Here is a 15,555-nt window from a genome sequence, read left to right as displayed (position 1 = left end):
ATATGGTGGGGGCTGCACTTGGGTCAGAGAGCCTGATTTCTAATCCATCTTAAACTCTTGGACTGTTAGTTTTTTCATCTGTAAAATCATACCTTACAAAAATGGTGGGGAGGATTCAATGAAATAATGTCTATAAAGCACTTAGCATAAAATAAGATATCAAAAATGTTAACTTGGTATCATTATGACTCTTAAGTGAATTCTTAACTGAATGGCTGCATTTCCTTGCTTAGATTTGTAATACTACATATTGAAGAATTTAGTGTCATCATATATTATATAAAATCAAGAGAATATTATTGTAAAAGCTGTATTGTCTTTAATCAGCTTGTCTAATGTATTGTTAAACTTATTATGCATATTCACTATGGTTCAAAAAGAACCTGGTTTGTTTAATTTGGTGGTTTTAGTTAGAGCTGTGCTTCTTCCTAAAAGTAGAACCGAAAATGTAGCTTCTGTTATTATTTTATTAATACAAAACAGAAAATGAAAAAGAAAGTGAGGGGGAAAAGAAAGAAGCATGGTATATTTGAAAGTGAAACTAATACTGTACTATGAATTTGATTCTTTTTCTCTCTAGATCTTTTAGAGAAATCTCGTGTTGTTAAGCAGCCAAGAGGTGAAAGAAACTTCCACGTGTTCTATCAGCTGCTTTCTGGTGCCTCTGAAGAGCTCCTCAGTAAGTCTCTGTTTCTTTTTTTCTTTTTTTTTAAGAATTTTATTTTATTTTATTTTATTTATTTTTGGCTGCATTGGGTCTTTGTTGCGGTGTGCAGTCTTCTCATTTTGGTGGCTTCTCTTGTTGCAGAGCATGGGCTCTAGGTGCGTGGGCTCAGTAGTTGTGGCTCATGGGCTTAGTTGCTCTGCAGCATGTGGGATCTTCCCGGACCAGGGCTCGAACCCATCTCCCCTGCATTGGCAGGTGGATTCTTAACCACTGTGCCACTGGGGAAGCCCCAGTCCCTGTTTCTATGTTTTAGTTTTTACTCTTGCAACATTTTCCAAAGCAGAAGCGTTCCATACGCTTTTCCTCTTCCTTCTTAAAATTTTCCCATGATTCTGGCTGAAGGGAAGAACACGATGTGTTGGCTTCTGCCGCCTTGCAGTCTTTGTTTGATATCTGTCCCTGGAGTACCTCACCAGGTACTGGGACATGTCTCAGATGGTTTGCTAAAAGAGCTAAAAGTTGAGGGAGGGGCTCATCATCAATTTAAAAAATAAAATGGAAGAATATAATTAGTCCAGTTGGGGAGAAAAAATTAGCAGGGAGCAGTAGATGAATACAATTCTATAAAAACAAATTGCTCAGTGACGATTTAAAAATAGTGGGAAGACATTTGCAACTGATACAAGAGATCAAAGTCTGACCTTTGGATATTTTAGAGAATTAATATAAGTCCATCAGGATAGGCAATAGCTAAGTGATGAAAAGTTTTGAGCAAGTAGTTCAAACAAGAAGAGCCATGGAAAGTCAACACACTTGGGGGAAAAATCGTCCTTACTAATTATCGACAAATGTAAATTGAAACAGCACTGAAGTGTTCACCACACATGTATTAGCAAAAGTTATTAAAGAGGATAAAGCTGGCAGAATTGTCAGGCACTGATCTGCTTAGAGCTTGTGGGTGTCACTTCAAAGTGAGGACTTCTTCCTGGGGGACTAATTGGCAGAGCAGAATAAGTCATAAAATGATCAGAGCCTACCGCCCAGGTGCACCACTTTTTGGAATATACCCAATGAAATAATTCAGAAGAATCCAAAGAAACATTTTGTGTGAAGACATTTATCACTGTCCTTTATTTGTTATTATAAACTGGAGAAAATCCAAATGTCCAACAGTGGGGGAATCACTAGGCAGACATCATACGTTATAAGGAAATAGTACGTTGAAGCGACTTTATATTATCAAAGTTTGGAAAGAACCTGTCTTGATAAGAATACATGTAAAAAAATCAGAGTTTGAAATATGTACAATGGTGATAAAGGTGATTTTAGAAAAATACTATTACTGATCTTTGGGTATCAATTTTAGTTCTATTGTTTGAATGCATAGTGTGAAATCTTTTTATCTGAAGCATTAAGGGGATGAGATATTAAAGATGATTAGATTTGTTGAAGTAACTTATAAACTTGTATGTGTCATTCAATAGATAAGCTTAAACTTGAGCGGGATTTCAGCAGATATAATTACCTGAGTCTGGACTCTGCCAAAGTTAACGGAGTGGACGACGCAGCAAATTTCAGAACCGTTAGGGTAAGATGTAACCCTCTTGTTACTCTTTAAAATGGGTAACACTATATTGCTCAATCAGAACTGGTAATAATTCTGACTTTTCTTTGATGTATAACTCATGCTCCCTAAGGTTTTAGAATTATAGAAGAATTTGTTTTATTTTTATTAGTTTGATTTTTTATTAGCTCAAAAATCCTACAGTATCGTGAAGGCCATGCTTTACTGGAGCAGGAAGTTTTACTGTTTGTCAGAAGGCGCTTTCTTATTATATTATCTTGGGGTTTACCTTTTAATATAGTACTGAAATTCCAAATGTCTTTATAGCCAAACTCAGTAGTTAAATTCCACATGTAAACCTGTCCTACAGTCACGTTAAGTCAAATCTGTTTTTCAGACAGAAAGTCATGTTTATATACAGTTTTCAAAAAATCATGCATAAACCAGAATAATTAGCATTTGTGTTCATTAGAAAAGAAATTATGTTAAATATATTCTACATTCTATGTTTATGAGACACTTGGAAAATTACTTCTATAGGACATGATCTGATAACTTATTTACTTCCAAATGAGAGAGCTGTGATAGTGGTGATGGGGAGGATAGGTTAGATTATAGGTAAACTAAGACTGGAATCCGTTCGTCTTTGGGGGTGAGTGAAAATAACATGGGGTTCTTTTCCTGCTCTTTAGACTTTCATATATGTTTGAAAGTTTCTAGAACAAAAAATCTTACAGCACTCCCATTACTATGTAACCTAGTCACTATAAATAGTTAGATAGGTAGGTAGAGAGAGAGAGAGAGATAAAGTAGATAAGGAAGCAAGCAAGCTGGGCTATTCTTAACAAAAAAGCGTTTCTTAAGAGTATCATTTTTTAAAATTGTCTCAACGTCCTCTTACAGAAACCTGTTGACTCCTGGACATGATTTTAAGACTTGAGTTCAGGACCAGTTCCGTAACTGCTTTGCCTGGCAAATCATTGGCACTCAATAAAAATTTATGACTGGACTAATGTTCTGTGTTATCCATAGTTCGTGGAATCAGGCACTTCATCTTTGCAAACCAGTTTTTCTCGTATGTAAAATAAACGAAGAGGTTTTTTTTGTAGGGGGTTATGAAAGCTGTTTGTTTGGAGTCAGAGCAGGAACCCAGGGCTCAGCTCTCAGCCTTCTCTCCCTCTATCTTCCTCTTTACATGCCCCCTTTGCCACAGCCCGTGAAGTACCCCAGGGCTCCTTGAATCAGAGCTTGAAGCCACTGAACAAGATAGAGCTCCACATTGGTGCTATTTCAGGTCTCTTACTAGGTTTGTCTTTTGGAAAGTTTATTCCAGGACACTTTGTCTTTTTGTTGTTGTTGTTATTTTTGTTTTTTTTCAGAGACGAATCTGTTATATGATTTATTTTTAAAAAATAATAAAGAGCTACAGAAAGAAAACAGGTGCTTTCCCCCCTCCCCAGAATGCCATGCAGATTGTGGGTTTCATGGACCACGAAGTTGAGTCCGTGTTGGAGGTGGTGGCCGCGGTGTTGAAGCTGGGGAACATCGAGTTCAAGCCCGAATCACGAGTGAATGGCTTAGATGAAAGCAAGATCAAAGATAAAAACGGTAAGTCAGCAGAGGACAGACCCTGTTTAGCAAAACTGGCTTTGAACTTCTGCCCAGTTTTTAATATAGAAAGTAAAACTTGCTTTTCACTGCGTTGAAAAAGCTTTCTAGTGAAATCGAGCAGAAACATAATTACAGCTCAGTCTGAAGTCTTTTGATTTATATATTTTACACTGTTGGGTTTGAAAACGATTTAGAAAGAACAGTGTAAGCCTTGAAAGTGATTCTGAGCAGCAGATACGCAGTCACTCTTTGTCCATTCCCGCACAACAGAGTTAAAAGAAATTTGCGAGCTGACCGGCATTGACCAGTCAGTCCTAGAGCGAGCCTTCAGTTTCCGAACAGTTGAGGCCAAGCAAGAGAAAGTTTCAACTACACTGAACGTGGCTCAGGTGGGTGAAACAATGTCTGGAAGGGAGTTTTTAAAGTCTGTGGTATTTTTATATAACTGGAAACAAAAATTTTATTTTTTAGGCTATTATCTTAACTGTCATGCTGTTTTCTAGGCATCATTCTAGGCACTAGGGACACAGGGTAACCTAAACAGATAAAGATCCCTGCACATGTGGAGCTTAAAATTTTGGCAGAAGGAGCCAGACAAAGCAGTAGACCTAATAAATAAATGTATGTAGCAGGCTAGCAGGTGGTAAGTGCAGGAGACAAAGAGAAAAAAGTAGAGCGGAGCAAGGGAGATCCATAGTGTTGGGGGCAGAGAAGTTGAGTGAGCTGAGAAGTGGCTGGAGAGCTTTGAGCATGGGTGGTATGATCTGCCTTGTATTTTAAAGAGTCATTCTGGCTGCAAGGTAGAGAGCAGAGTGTAGGGGACAGACGGGTGTCTTAGTCACTTTGGCTGCCATAACAGCGTACCATAGACTGGGTGGCTTAAGCAAAAAACATTTATTTCTCTCAGTCCTGGAGGCTAGAAGCCTGGGCTCAGGGTGCCAACAGGGTGGAATTCTTGGTAAGGGCCGTTTTCTTGATTTACAGACAGCTACCTTCTTACTGTGTCCTCACAGGGCAGAGAGAGAGAACAAGCAAGTGAGCTTTGATGTCTTCATCCCCTTATAAGGGTACCAGTCCCATCATGGGGACTCCACCCTCATGACCACATGTAAATCTAATCTAATCTAAATCTAAAGGCCCCACCTCCAAATACCACTGCATTAGGGAGTAGGGCTTCAACAATATGGGTTTGGGGGTGAGAGGACACAGACATTCATAGCACAGGGGAGCACACAGTTGTGTGCTAACCCAGAGATGATAGTGGCTTTTGAACCAGGTGGTGGCAGTGGAAGAGGAAGTGGTCACATCTGGATATGTTTTGAAAGTGGAGACAACAGGACTTGCTGATACCTTGATATGTGTGATATGAAAGAAAGGGAAGAGTCAAGGATGACCCTCAACATCTTTGGCCCAAGCAACTAGGAAAATGGAATTGCCACTTACTGATTTGCAGAAGGCAGTGGGGGAAGCTGGCTGTGGTCAAGAGGCCAAACTGGCCTCGCTGCCTTTCTGACTGTTCCCCCTCCAGCCTCCACACTTAGGCCAATGAAATCTTTCTAAGACACAAATCTGAGTTGCTTACGTCTTCTCTCCTTTGGTTCAAAATGGATGAACAGATGTATACATGCATTCATGTATACCTAGGAGCTTGTGGAGACCCTTTCAGTGTAAACCCTTTGTTCTATGGCTTAGACATTGCCCCACCAGTCAGTACTGATCTGGGCTAGAATTAAATGACTAATTCAGGACTTCTCCCACTCAGGCCTATTTTGTCCAACTGTATTCTCATCCTCCTTGCAAGTAGCCTTAAACTTAAGTCAGTAGAGTGGGTTTAATCTTTCTCTCCGCTGCTCTGGCCTAGTCTTTCCTACTAACCCAAGAATGCCTACACGCCTTTAACTTTCTTTCAACTTTGATTTCTTATTTTAGGTGAGGGATTTTGGTTATGGGAATACTGTACCTTTATGCATATGTAAGTTTGATGTATACGTAAAGTTTCTAGCTATAACTGTGTGTGTCCTTCTTCCTAAGTTACTACTACTGCCGTCACGTCTGTCCCCGTCCCCCTCACACATTCAAAGTCAGATGGTGAGTCACTCAACCTCATCAAGAAAAGTTTGTTGAGAGCCTGCACAGCACAAGCCCCCACGTAGACTGTTAGTAGGGACATAAGGGATTAAAAAGGACTTTCGGAGAAGATAGTTTCTGAGCCAGACTTTGAAGGATTTAGATGTATAAAGAATGGGTGAAATGGCATTTCAAAAAGACAACAGGGAGAGGAGACAGGTTTGGAGTACATTTCAGGAAAAGGGTTGATCAGGCTTGGCTATGGCTTTAGATATGTGAAGAGGATTCAGAGCAACGTGGCTGGAAAGGTTATGTTTGGTGTCCGAGTGACGCATCTGCAGCAGGGTTCTCAAACTTGAGGGCGCATCGGAATCACCTGGAGGGTTTCTTAAACACGGTTTGCAGGCCAGACCCCCAGAGTGTTTGGTTCAGTAGGTTTGTGGTAGGACCGAAGAATTTGCATTTCTAACAAGTTCAGAGGGGATGCTGCTGCCACTGTGGTCCATTCAGAAGTCACATTTTGAGAACATTTCAGTAGCCAGAGTGGGGATTGTGAAGTACATAGTGATACGATGAGAAAACATCTAAGAGGCCCTTTAGGAATATTTCATATATAAATGGAATATCTGTGGATATATATGGGATATGTATATGGATATATTTTTGTCTGATTTTATTGTGTGCTTTACTCTTGCTTTTTAACCATCCTCTACAGAAACCAGGCCCAGATGCCTCTTACTTTTATAAGCTTGAGTCACCTTGCATCACTCGGTAAAACTTTTCCACATTCTTTTAACCTTTGGCATAAAAGAGTTTGGCTTCAGATCTTTGATTATTCAGCTCCTTTTTCAAGTTTTGTTTTTTTTTAATGTAGGGTTCAGAGTATTTGTTTCTACCGATCTTATTGCCTAGAAGATTTTTTGATTCTTAGGAGATGTGATTTGTTCTATTAACTTTTTCCTCATAGCTTCAATTCTTGGGCCCCATTATCATCTTTATTGCCCCATGCCTCATTTTCCTCAAGGCATTTAGATCTTTCCCCAGATAGAATGACTAATATTGAAATAACAGAAACTCAAGGCAGAGTTACTATTCAGCTTCTACCACATACTCTCCCTCCTTGGCTTCCAAGGTCCTCTGTCATCTGACCCAAAATGACTTCTCTCAGTTGATTCCCTGCTGGTTCTCTAAATGCCATGCTTATTTTTACCTTATTTTACCTAGCCCTAACCCTTTGCTTATCCCCCATGCTCATGTCATTGCTAATTCCGTCTGCTATCTAGATGGTCCTTTAATTGCACCTCATTCAGAAAGCCTTCCTTGATCACATAGGCCCCAGAGTCTTCCTTCTCTGAACTACTTTTTCTCCTGCAAACTCCCTTGGAACCTGCCCTTTGATTGTTTGACTGCTTGGTTTGCCCTCCTGCATTCTGCTGTAAGCTCCCGGAGGGCGGACCCCACATCTGTGCATCTCCGTGTTTCCAGTTACCATACTGACCTGGGCCATGCCTGATGGTGGTCATCACGGAAGCAATTCCACCTGGGATCTTTCTCTAAGAGCTTCATCAGCTGCAGAAACTCAGTCTTTTCATTTGTGCTTAGAATCTAGATGGCAAGTCAGCAGCCTCGGTGTCTTCCCTCATTTCTTCACACCTTATTCGTGATCCTTAAATGGGAGTGACCCTTCCTGCCCTTACTTTGGAGGATATTATTGTGGAGATGAGGTGGCATGAATCAGACTCAAGAAGTTACAGGTAGCCAGGTGACAGCCCCTGCGGCCACATGTAGCTCAATAGGCATATTTTATTTGATGAATATTTGAGGAAAGGGTAGTTTTTTCTGTTTTGTTAGCTTGCTTTTTAAATTTTGAATTTGAGTGCCTTTAACCTGGAATGCAGTCTCCAGCCCCCAAAGATCCCACTGTTTCCCAATCATTTCTGTTGTTCAGTCCCTGAAAGCATCTGAGTTTGAGACTTCTGGAATAAGTATTTGAAGGAAGCAAGGAAGATTAATATGGGCTGTGGATACACTTTAAAAATTATAAAGCCGTTTACCAGAATAAGTTGTCAGTATTAGTTCAGTTGCATACTGAAATGGTGGTTTGTTGGAAGCAGATAGCATACAGGTAGGAAGGCTGGATGACATGATGATGAAATAGGGTCTGTTTACAAATAAGTAGTGTTTGGAGATAACTTGAATTTACAAAAAGAAAGGGGAAAGGATTAAGAAAGAATTCTTTAGGCTCATGAGGCAGTAGTAGAGAATGAGGATACTTCAAAAATCATAATTATAAGCATACCTGTAGACTTACTGTGTGCCAGGCACTGCTCTAGGCGCTTAAATTATCTATTTCAAGAAAATAAAAACTAGAAGAAAGGGTATTGGAGAAAGGGTATCCATCTTAATTAAGGCTTCTTTCTTTGTGGCAGCCTTTTACATACATTTTCTGCTGTGGAATTATTTACCCACCCTCCCACCCTCCTCCATGTCCATGTCTAGCATTGGACAGTCAGGCTCTATTTTTTACCAACTTCTGGGTGGATTTTCTAACCTTCATTGGAGTAGCTGCCTGAGACTTAGCGAGCAAGGTTTGGCATTAGCACGGAAGTATCAGATGAAGGGAAAAGGTACTCTCTTTCCAGCTGCACTACATTGCCTGAAACAGGGGAGTGAGTCTGTTTTTAAAATTGTTACACTTCATTTAGGAAGAATTGCAGAGAAAGAATTTCCACATAATCCAATAAATTGTGTTCTTTATAAAATAAAAATATAATGGTTTACTTTAACTGTAATGCCCAACTTTCTACTTATAAGCAATGAAAAACACACATATGTCCAGTGTTGAAAACAGCAGCAAAACCTCTTCTTTCCTCCCCTGGGGCCTGTTACTTCTTGGGCTGCTGCCGCCCATCTCCAGGCCTCCCCCGGAGCACTGGTTTCAGACATATAATTAGTACTTCCTGCACACCCTCGGCACCCGATATGTTTAAGGGCTATTAGGTTCTCCTGACCAAACCCAGCTTTTCTCCAGCCTTTGCATTCTAAGTCAAGGTCAGAGAGACATATATGTCTTCTACCTCTTCTTTGTCAAGTAGCTGTGAACAGCTTTCAAACAAATAGATAAGCAAGTAAAAGGGCATTATTTTTATTATACAAAGTATTATCCAACCATGTATTGTTTTACTGCTTATTACAAAAGATTTTTTTTGAATGCTCAGAAGATTGAATGACGAAAAATATTTACAGATCCCATCAGTCAAAACCATTTTAATGTATATCCTTTTGAGTTTTCTACATGTAGTAGCTTAAAGAAAATAGTTATTATAATAAATATATAATTTTTTATCGTCACAAAACATAACAAGGATTTTTCATTTCATTATCTAATTTTTATAACTATCATTCCGTGGTGACTGTGTAACTTCCCATCCAATAGGTGCTTATTTATTTATTTTACTCTGCCCCTGTTGTTGGACTTCTAAATTGCCTGTGACTTTTCTCTGTTCCATAACATTGAGATTAATATCTTTGTAGTGAAAGCTTTTGCAATATTTCAAATTAATTTCCTGGGATGTGAAAAAGTATAATAACTGGGTATAAACAATTTGCCCAATTTTCTTAATGGCTTGACTGTTCATCCACAGTACAATAAAAACGCTCTTGAAAAGAAATTTGAAATAAAAGAGCTTTCAATATCTTTCAAAAAACTTCATTATTTTATTGAAATTAAGCATTGTGGTAATTGTGGATATTGTGTTTTTCTTTCTCTTTTTAATAGGCTTATTATGCCCGTGATGCTCTGGCTAAAAACCTCTACAGCAGGTTGTTTTCATGGTTGGTAAATCGAATCAATGAAAGCATTAAGGTACTGAATCTCTATAAACAAATAACTCAGTTGTAATAAATGGTATTCAGAGTATACACATTAAAGACACTTTAATTTTATAATCAGGTAATTGATTACCACTTACAGAGATTGTTCCTTGAAAAGAATTTACCTTGTTTAGGATTGAAATTTGTCAGTGATTCTACCTATTTTGTTTTGCCATGTGTGTTATAAGAAATCTCACTGGTGAATAGTTTAATGGTATTTGCAGAGTAACTGCGAGAGACAGCATCCCAGGTCCTGGTTGTGACTGATCTACTAACTAGTTGCACACACTTGGCTGAAGAGGTCGCTTGACCTCTCTAGCTACTAATATGTTCTTCAGTAAAATGAGGGTATTGGACTAGGGGATTTTGAAAGACCCTACCTGTTGTAAGATTCAGTGATCTCTTTTTTATAATTAAGTATCTAATAGAGAAGGCATAGTCATGCCTGCTTTAAATAAGTCATCTATTATTAAAATTTCTGGAAGATTCCATACCAGCATCCTCTCTCATACATTTAAAAACAACTAAATTATATTCTTCTAGGTCTGAAACACAATTAACTTGTAATATATGTCTATATTCCTTGGTATGCTTTTAGTGTTATATTTCATGCTTAAGTTAACCCTTCAATTTGAAACTATTTTTAAGGCACAAACAAAAGTGAGAAAGAAGGTCATGGGTGTTTTGGACATTTATGGCTTCGAAATTTTTGAGGTGAGCTCCTTTTTTTTTTTTTGTATTACCTTTGTTAATGTAGAACAGTTTGGAGATTAAATCATGCATTCTATAGACAACATTTAATATAATTAAATGTTTGAATCTACAAATAACTTCTGTAAAGATGTAACAAAGTGTGTATGTGTGTGTGTGTGTGTGTGTGTGTCTGTGTCTGTGTGTGTGTGTTTTAAGTGCTGAGATCCAGCATTTTGGAGACAGTGCTATTTAAAAAGACTTCCTTGTATTAGTACTTGACTTTTGGAATGCAGATTCAAAATTCTTACTGTGAAATTTCCAACAAGGTATACGGACATTATGTCTGTAGTCATTTGTTCATTTGTAGGTTGCTTGAAAGTGAAGTAGGATGGTGCCATGAAAAAAGCCAGGAGTTGGGAGAGCCAGAGCTCACGGCCTGGCCAGAGCTGGTCACTTCATCTCTGTTGGACTCAGGCAGAGAGGTTCTGTATTAGATGATTTGTTGGGTCTTATCTAGGTGTCATACAACTGTGATCTTATGAGTTCTGCTGCAAAAGTTGAAAAAAAATTTCTGCTGAAGTTCATAATGAAATTTTAAAAAAGACTGCATGCTTATTTCAAGTTAAATATTTAAACATTATAGACTTATATTAGAATTTCCTGTTTACCCCCTTGCTAACTCTGACATTTAGAAGCTGTTTTAAGGAGCTTTTAAAACTCTTATTCTCACTTTTAGCAGTGGTACTTCAGTTTGGTTCAGGAAAATAACGAGTAGATCAGGCCTCTCCTTTCTCAACTCTCCCCATAAGTAATTTGTGAATTCCTTTAAACAACCAGGCCCTACCCAGAATGACCACCCAAAGAATTGACATGTTTCAAGTTATCAGGTTCACAGAGTCATAGAAAAAACATCAGCCCATTTCCTGCAGCTCAGCCAGGCCTTTCTAGTAAATGCCTTTTTCTTATAACATTTATTTTGGGGATAGCGCCTGTGCCTTGCTTTATCATGTCCCATATTTAATAGCTAGTGGTAAATAATTATTGAGGGCTGACTGTATGCAAGGATTGTGGTGTTATGTATGTTGTCTGATTTAATTGCCATCACAGTCTCATGAATTAGCTGCTATTATTATTTTTATTTTATAGAAGAAGTGAGGCTTTGAAGGTCAAGTAACTATCTCAAGGTTACACGACTACTAAATGTCAGACTCAGGATCTAAATCTTAGGCCTCCTTGATAAATAATAAAAGACTTTCTACAGGGCTTTTCCTCACTTTTCTCCCCAAACTCACATGGTTCCCAGTATCTGGAAATAAGGAACAAAAACAAATGCTTTAAGTCTCTGATGCTCCCTATTTCTGCACCTTTGGCATCATTCTAAGCTCCTGGGCAGCGTGGGGAGCCTTCCCGGAGTTCATCTGTGTGCTCGTAGCAGAGTGTGCGGGGCACTTGTGCTTCGTGCTGCCCTGGAAAACTCCCCTTCAGCACAACGTCTGCTTATATTGGCGTCCCTTTAGCAGACTCTGGAAAGGAAAGCTTCCAGTCCCTTGGTAAGAGGAAGAATTTGAGATTTGTGAGTTAGGAGGATTGCTGGAATGGACTCAGAAGTCATGGCGCTAAAATTAGTTTCTTTCTAGCAAGACCTCAGGTTACTCTCACTAAATGGGCACTAAATGCTACCGTCATTCTTTACAGTTGGCAGGGAAAGAGATTTCTTACCTGGCACATTGCTGATCTTTATTTACGTGTTTCATGAATAGGGCAAAAGCAGAGATCTCACTAGAAAGCTGGTGGGGGGGGGGGAGATGTATTCAATGATATTTCTAAAATCCAAGAAACTGATTTTATTTTTATTTTGCCAGAAAAAAATGTGTTGATCCTTGTCAATGGGCAGGTGCTTAATATCATGTCACGATACATGGAAACGGGTTTTTTAATCGGATAATGGGGTCATGATGGGACATTGTCTTGGCCTCATCTTCCAGTAAGATCTAATTAGCCATGGGAAAAGAGACACCCACAGCCCTCAGGGAACTGAGTTAAAGCTCATGAGCAATTTGACCATGTATAAGTGAGGGAGTCATTTCCCCAGTATTTATTCAGTGCCTACTATGAGCCAGATGCCAGTGGTAAGCAAGGCAAAGATGTTCCTTGCCTGCATGGAGCTTATGGTCTTGGCCCTAAGATGGTGGTTCTATTGCCAGCTGAGGACACATCCTATTTGGTAGGAAGCTCTAATCAGGAAACTAGATTACTTTTTAAAAGTGTTTGCTACAGACCTAATCAGAACAGAATTTAGATGTTCCAAGTGGAAACATCCTGTAACCTGGCACTGAGCGAAACACCCTTTAGCAATCCAAGAATATTTTTCACTTATGGTTAATTCAAGTTTCTCTACAAGTCTGTCTTTCTGAACATCCTTTCCTTCTGCAAGTTATATCATCATTTTTCTCAACATTGTTACAGTTATGGACTTCATGAAAATGCTTGCATTATGTTTCTAAATAGTCTTCTTCCTTTCTTCAGAAGAATACACTCCAGTTCAGTACTTCTCAAACTTAGCCGCATGTTGAAATCACCTGGGGAACTTTTGAAAATTCAGCTGTCTGGGCCACACCCCAGACTAATAAATCAGAACCTCAGGGTGTGCAGCCTGAGCAGCAGTATTTTAAAGCTCCCAGGTAGTTCCAGTGTGCCGTCAAGGTTGAGACCAACTGCTCTTGTAAATGGGAATCTTCAGCGTGAACTGTAAATTCCAAACGTATGTGGTGTTCTTGCCCTTTGACCTCTGCATGAGATGCCCTTGTACAACATCCTACATCACCCACAGTTCATCTTAACCTAAACCTAATCTGTGTATATATAATATTCCTAAAACCAAGTAGGTTACATTTTTACTCTTTTTAAGCAGACCTTTCCGCCAAGGCCAAATCCAACCAGTCATATGTCTACAGCAAATCTTATGATGGCCATAAAATCTTTAGAAGTTAGTTTTCCTTCTCCATGCAATAAATACTTTTTTTTTTTTTTTTCCCCAGTTTCTTGCGAGAATTCGGATTTGTTTTTCATGATAGTTAATCGTTCTCTCCATTTTCCTGTCTAAACCTTCTCAGTTAATCTTCCAAACATCTTGATTTTCAGTAATCTATTTATGTATTATTTATTTTATAAATAAACTTATTTGGGGGGAAGGCAGAGTAGAGATTTGGTTGGGCACTTTTAAGATACTTTTACCTGCTTTTTGATACAGAAGTAGAAAGGTTTTTTTTCTTTTAATTTATTCACATAAATACCCCAGATGCTATCATACATTTTCCTGGATTCTCAGCAAAATTGGAACACATGGAAATGTCAAAGCTCATAGGGTTGAACACTAGGAACCCATATAATTAAGGACTTAAAAGTACCATAAGCTGAAGTACAAGGGCTCAGAGTATGACTCAAGAGGAAGTATTCAGAATCCACATCAGTGCAAAAATGAAAATTTCTATGATATTGTCCACTCAAGTGAAAACAAACTGATAGATTATAGAGAAAATTCTGCCTTTCTTCTTCAGTGAAAATTGACTGCAGGAATTAAGATCCTGCCTTTTGGAGAGCCCTGGGCATCACTTTAAAAATTGGACAGGACGCTAGAAGAAATTTTTTGGAATGTTTCTAATTCTGCCTCTTGACCCTACTGACAGTTCCCATGGGAACGTTTTTCAGCTGAGCTGGTGGAAACCTTTCATTTACTTTCGTCTGTCTCTAAACGGAAGAGGGAAACTGATGCATTAAACCATGGGATGATGACACATACATTTGACTGCAAAACATTCCAGTGCCAGCTGGGTGAATAGCTCTGCCTTGCTGGCCGCATGTAATCTGATGTCAGTTTGGAAAACAGATTAGAGTGGATCATTGATACCAAAAATAAGGTGAAGTGAATTAAAGTTCATTGAGGAGAAAAATCTAGCTATGAATCCTGGTAGAACATATCCAGTTTTGCAAAGGAAGAGAATTATAATCCAGATACTCCAATTCTACACAATTCAGTTTGGATATTCTTATAACTGCAAACATGGCCTTAGATCTCTGAGGAATATTTATAGCATCTCCATAAAATAACAAGTGCTATTCTTTTCAAAAGTGAAATTAAATTCAAAACGGTGTTGGGCAACCTAAATTGATTCGACTTTTTTCTAAGTACTTATCTGATAGGTCTTAGAATAGATGGGTGGTTTACTGGGGAAATCTATTAGTGTCCTGTAGACCAAAACAGGACAGCAGTGGCTGAGTATTTCACTTTTCGTATGATCGAGCTAGTTTTGTACAGGCCAAATGCCAGTTATTTGGATTCAGGCACTCTTATTCATCTTTCCCTTACAACCTCGTTGCAAGTGGCCATGTACGGTAAGGGTGTGATAGGCAAGGTGCAATGATTGTTTCAAATAAAACAATCTATTAGTTGGGGAAGCGTCAGTGTAAGACCAGCTGGTAGGTTCGTCTCATGATTATAGGATTCGTTTTCTAAAATATTTTTTTAAGAGAAAATTGATTCTAGTTACAGGCAACACTTTTTGTTCCAGTTTTTTGCCTTTAATTTTGTCCTTTATGTGCTAGAGAACTTGTAGTTGAAGAGAAAGGAGACAATTTAAAGTAGATTTTAGAACGAAAATGGTGAGAATTAATATGGTTCATAATATGTATATGCTCGTTCATCAGTGTTGTTGCTTTAACTTTTTAAATCAAAGCCTATTTAAAAATATTTAAGAGCACTATAATGCTATTGATATTTTTCTAAAATTGACCATAATTGAGTATGTACCTAGAAGAAAAATGTTACATATTTAAAGGGAAGTTTTCTGTAACTTCAGCCAGTCATTCAATTTTGTGAATGTCTTTAAAGGAAAATATTAAATTAAATGTTTTTCTCTGATTTTGAGGATTATTTTTTTAAGTTTACTTTCTTAAAAAAAAAAAGTGGTTCCTGTTTTGGGGCCCATTTCTTGAAATTGCGATTTTTTAAAATAGATTGTTAATTGCACTGTATTTTTCTGTAGGAACAGCATTATAAATGGGGACTGCCCAAGGGCTTTCC

At 38.4% G+C, this 15,555-nt stretch overlaps 1 protein-coding gene across 3 annotated transcripts in view; it reads left to right on the top strand.

Moving 5' to 3' along the window:
- The window catches only part of MYO1B (myosin IB), a gene marked incomplete at its 5' end in the record, with an annotated part of 150,348 nt that overhangs the window by 92,606 nt on the left and 42,187 nt on the right, over window positions 1–15,555 (top strand). For all 3 annotated transcript variants that reach the window (XM_079710741.1, XM_079710740.1, XM_079710739.1), the window contains 6 exons: window positions 581–679; window positions 2,152–2,255; window positions 3,692–3,839; window positions 4,113–4,231; window positions 9,688–9,774; window positions 10,431–10,496. In XM_079710741.1, coding sequence (XP_079566867.1) covers window positions 581–679; window positions 2,152–2,255; window positions 3,692–3,839; window positions 4,113–4,231; window positions 9,688–9,774; window positions 10,431–10,496 — 623 coding nt within the window. The remainder of the gene's footprint in view (window positions 1–580; window positions 680–2,151; window positions 2,256–3,691; window positions 3,840–4,112; window positions 4,232–9,687; window positions 9,775–10,430; window positions 10,497–15,555) is intronic.

This window comes from Hyperoodon ampullatus (assembly GCF_949752795.1).
Source record: "Hyperoodon ampullatus genome assembly, chromosome: 8".
Classification (NCBI taxonomy): Eukaryota; Metazoa; Chordata; class Mammalia; order Artiodactyla; family Ziphiidae; genus Hyperoodon; species Hyperoodon ampullatus.
The sequence above is the reverse complement of the archived record's forward strand: the minus strand, read 5'-3'. Positions and strand labels throughout refer to the sequence as shown.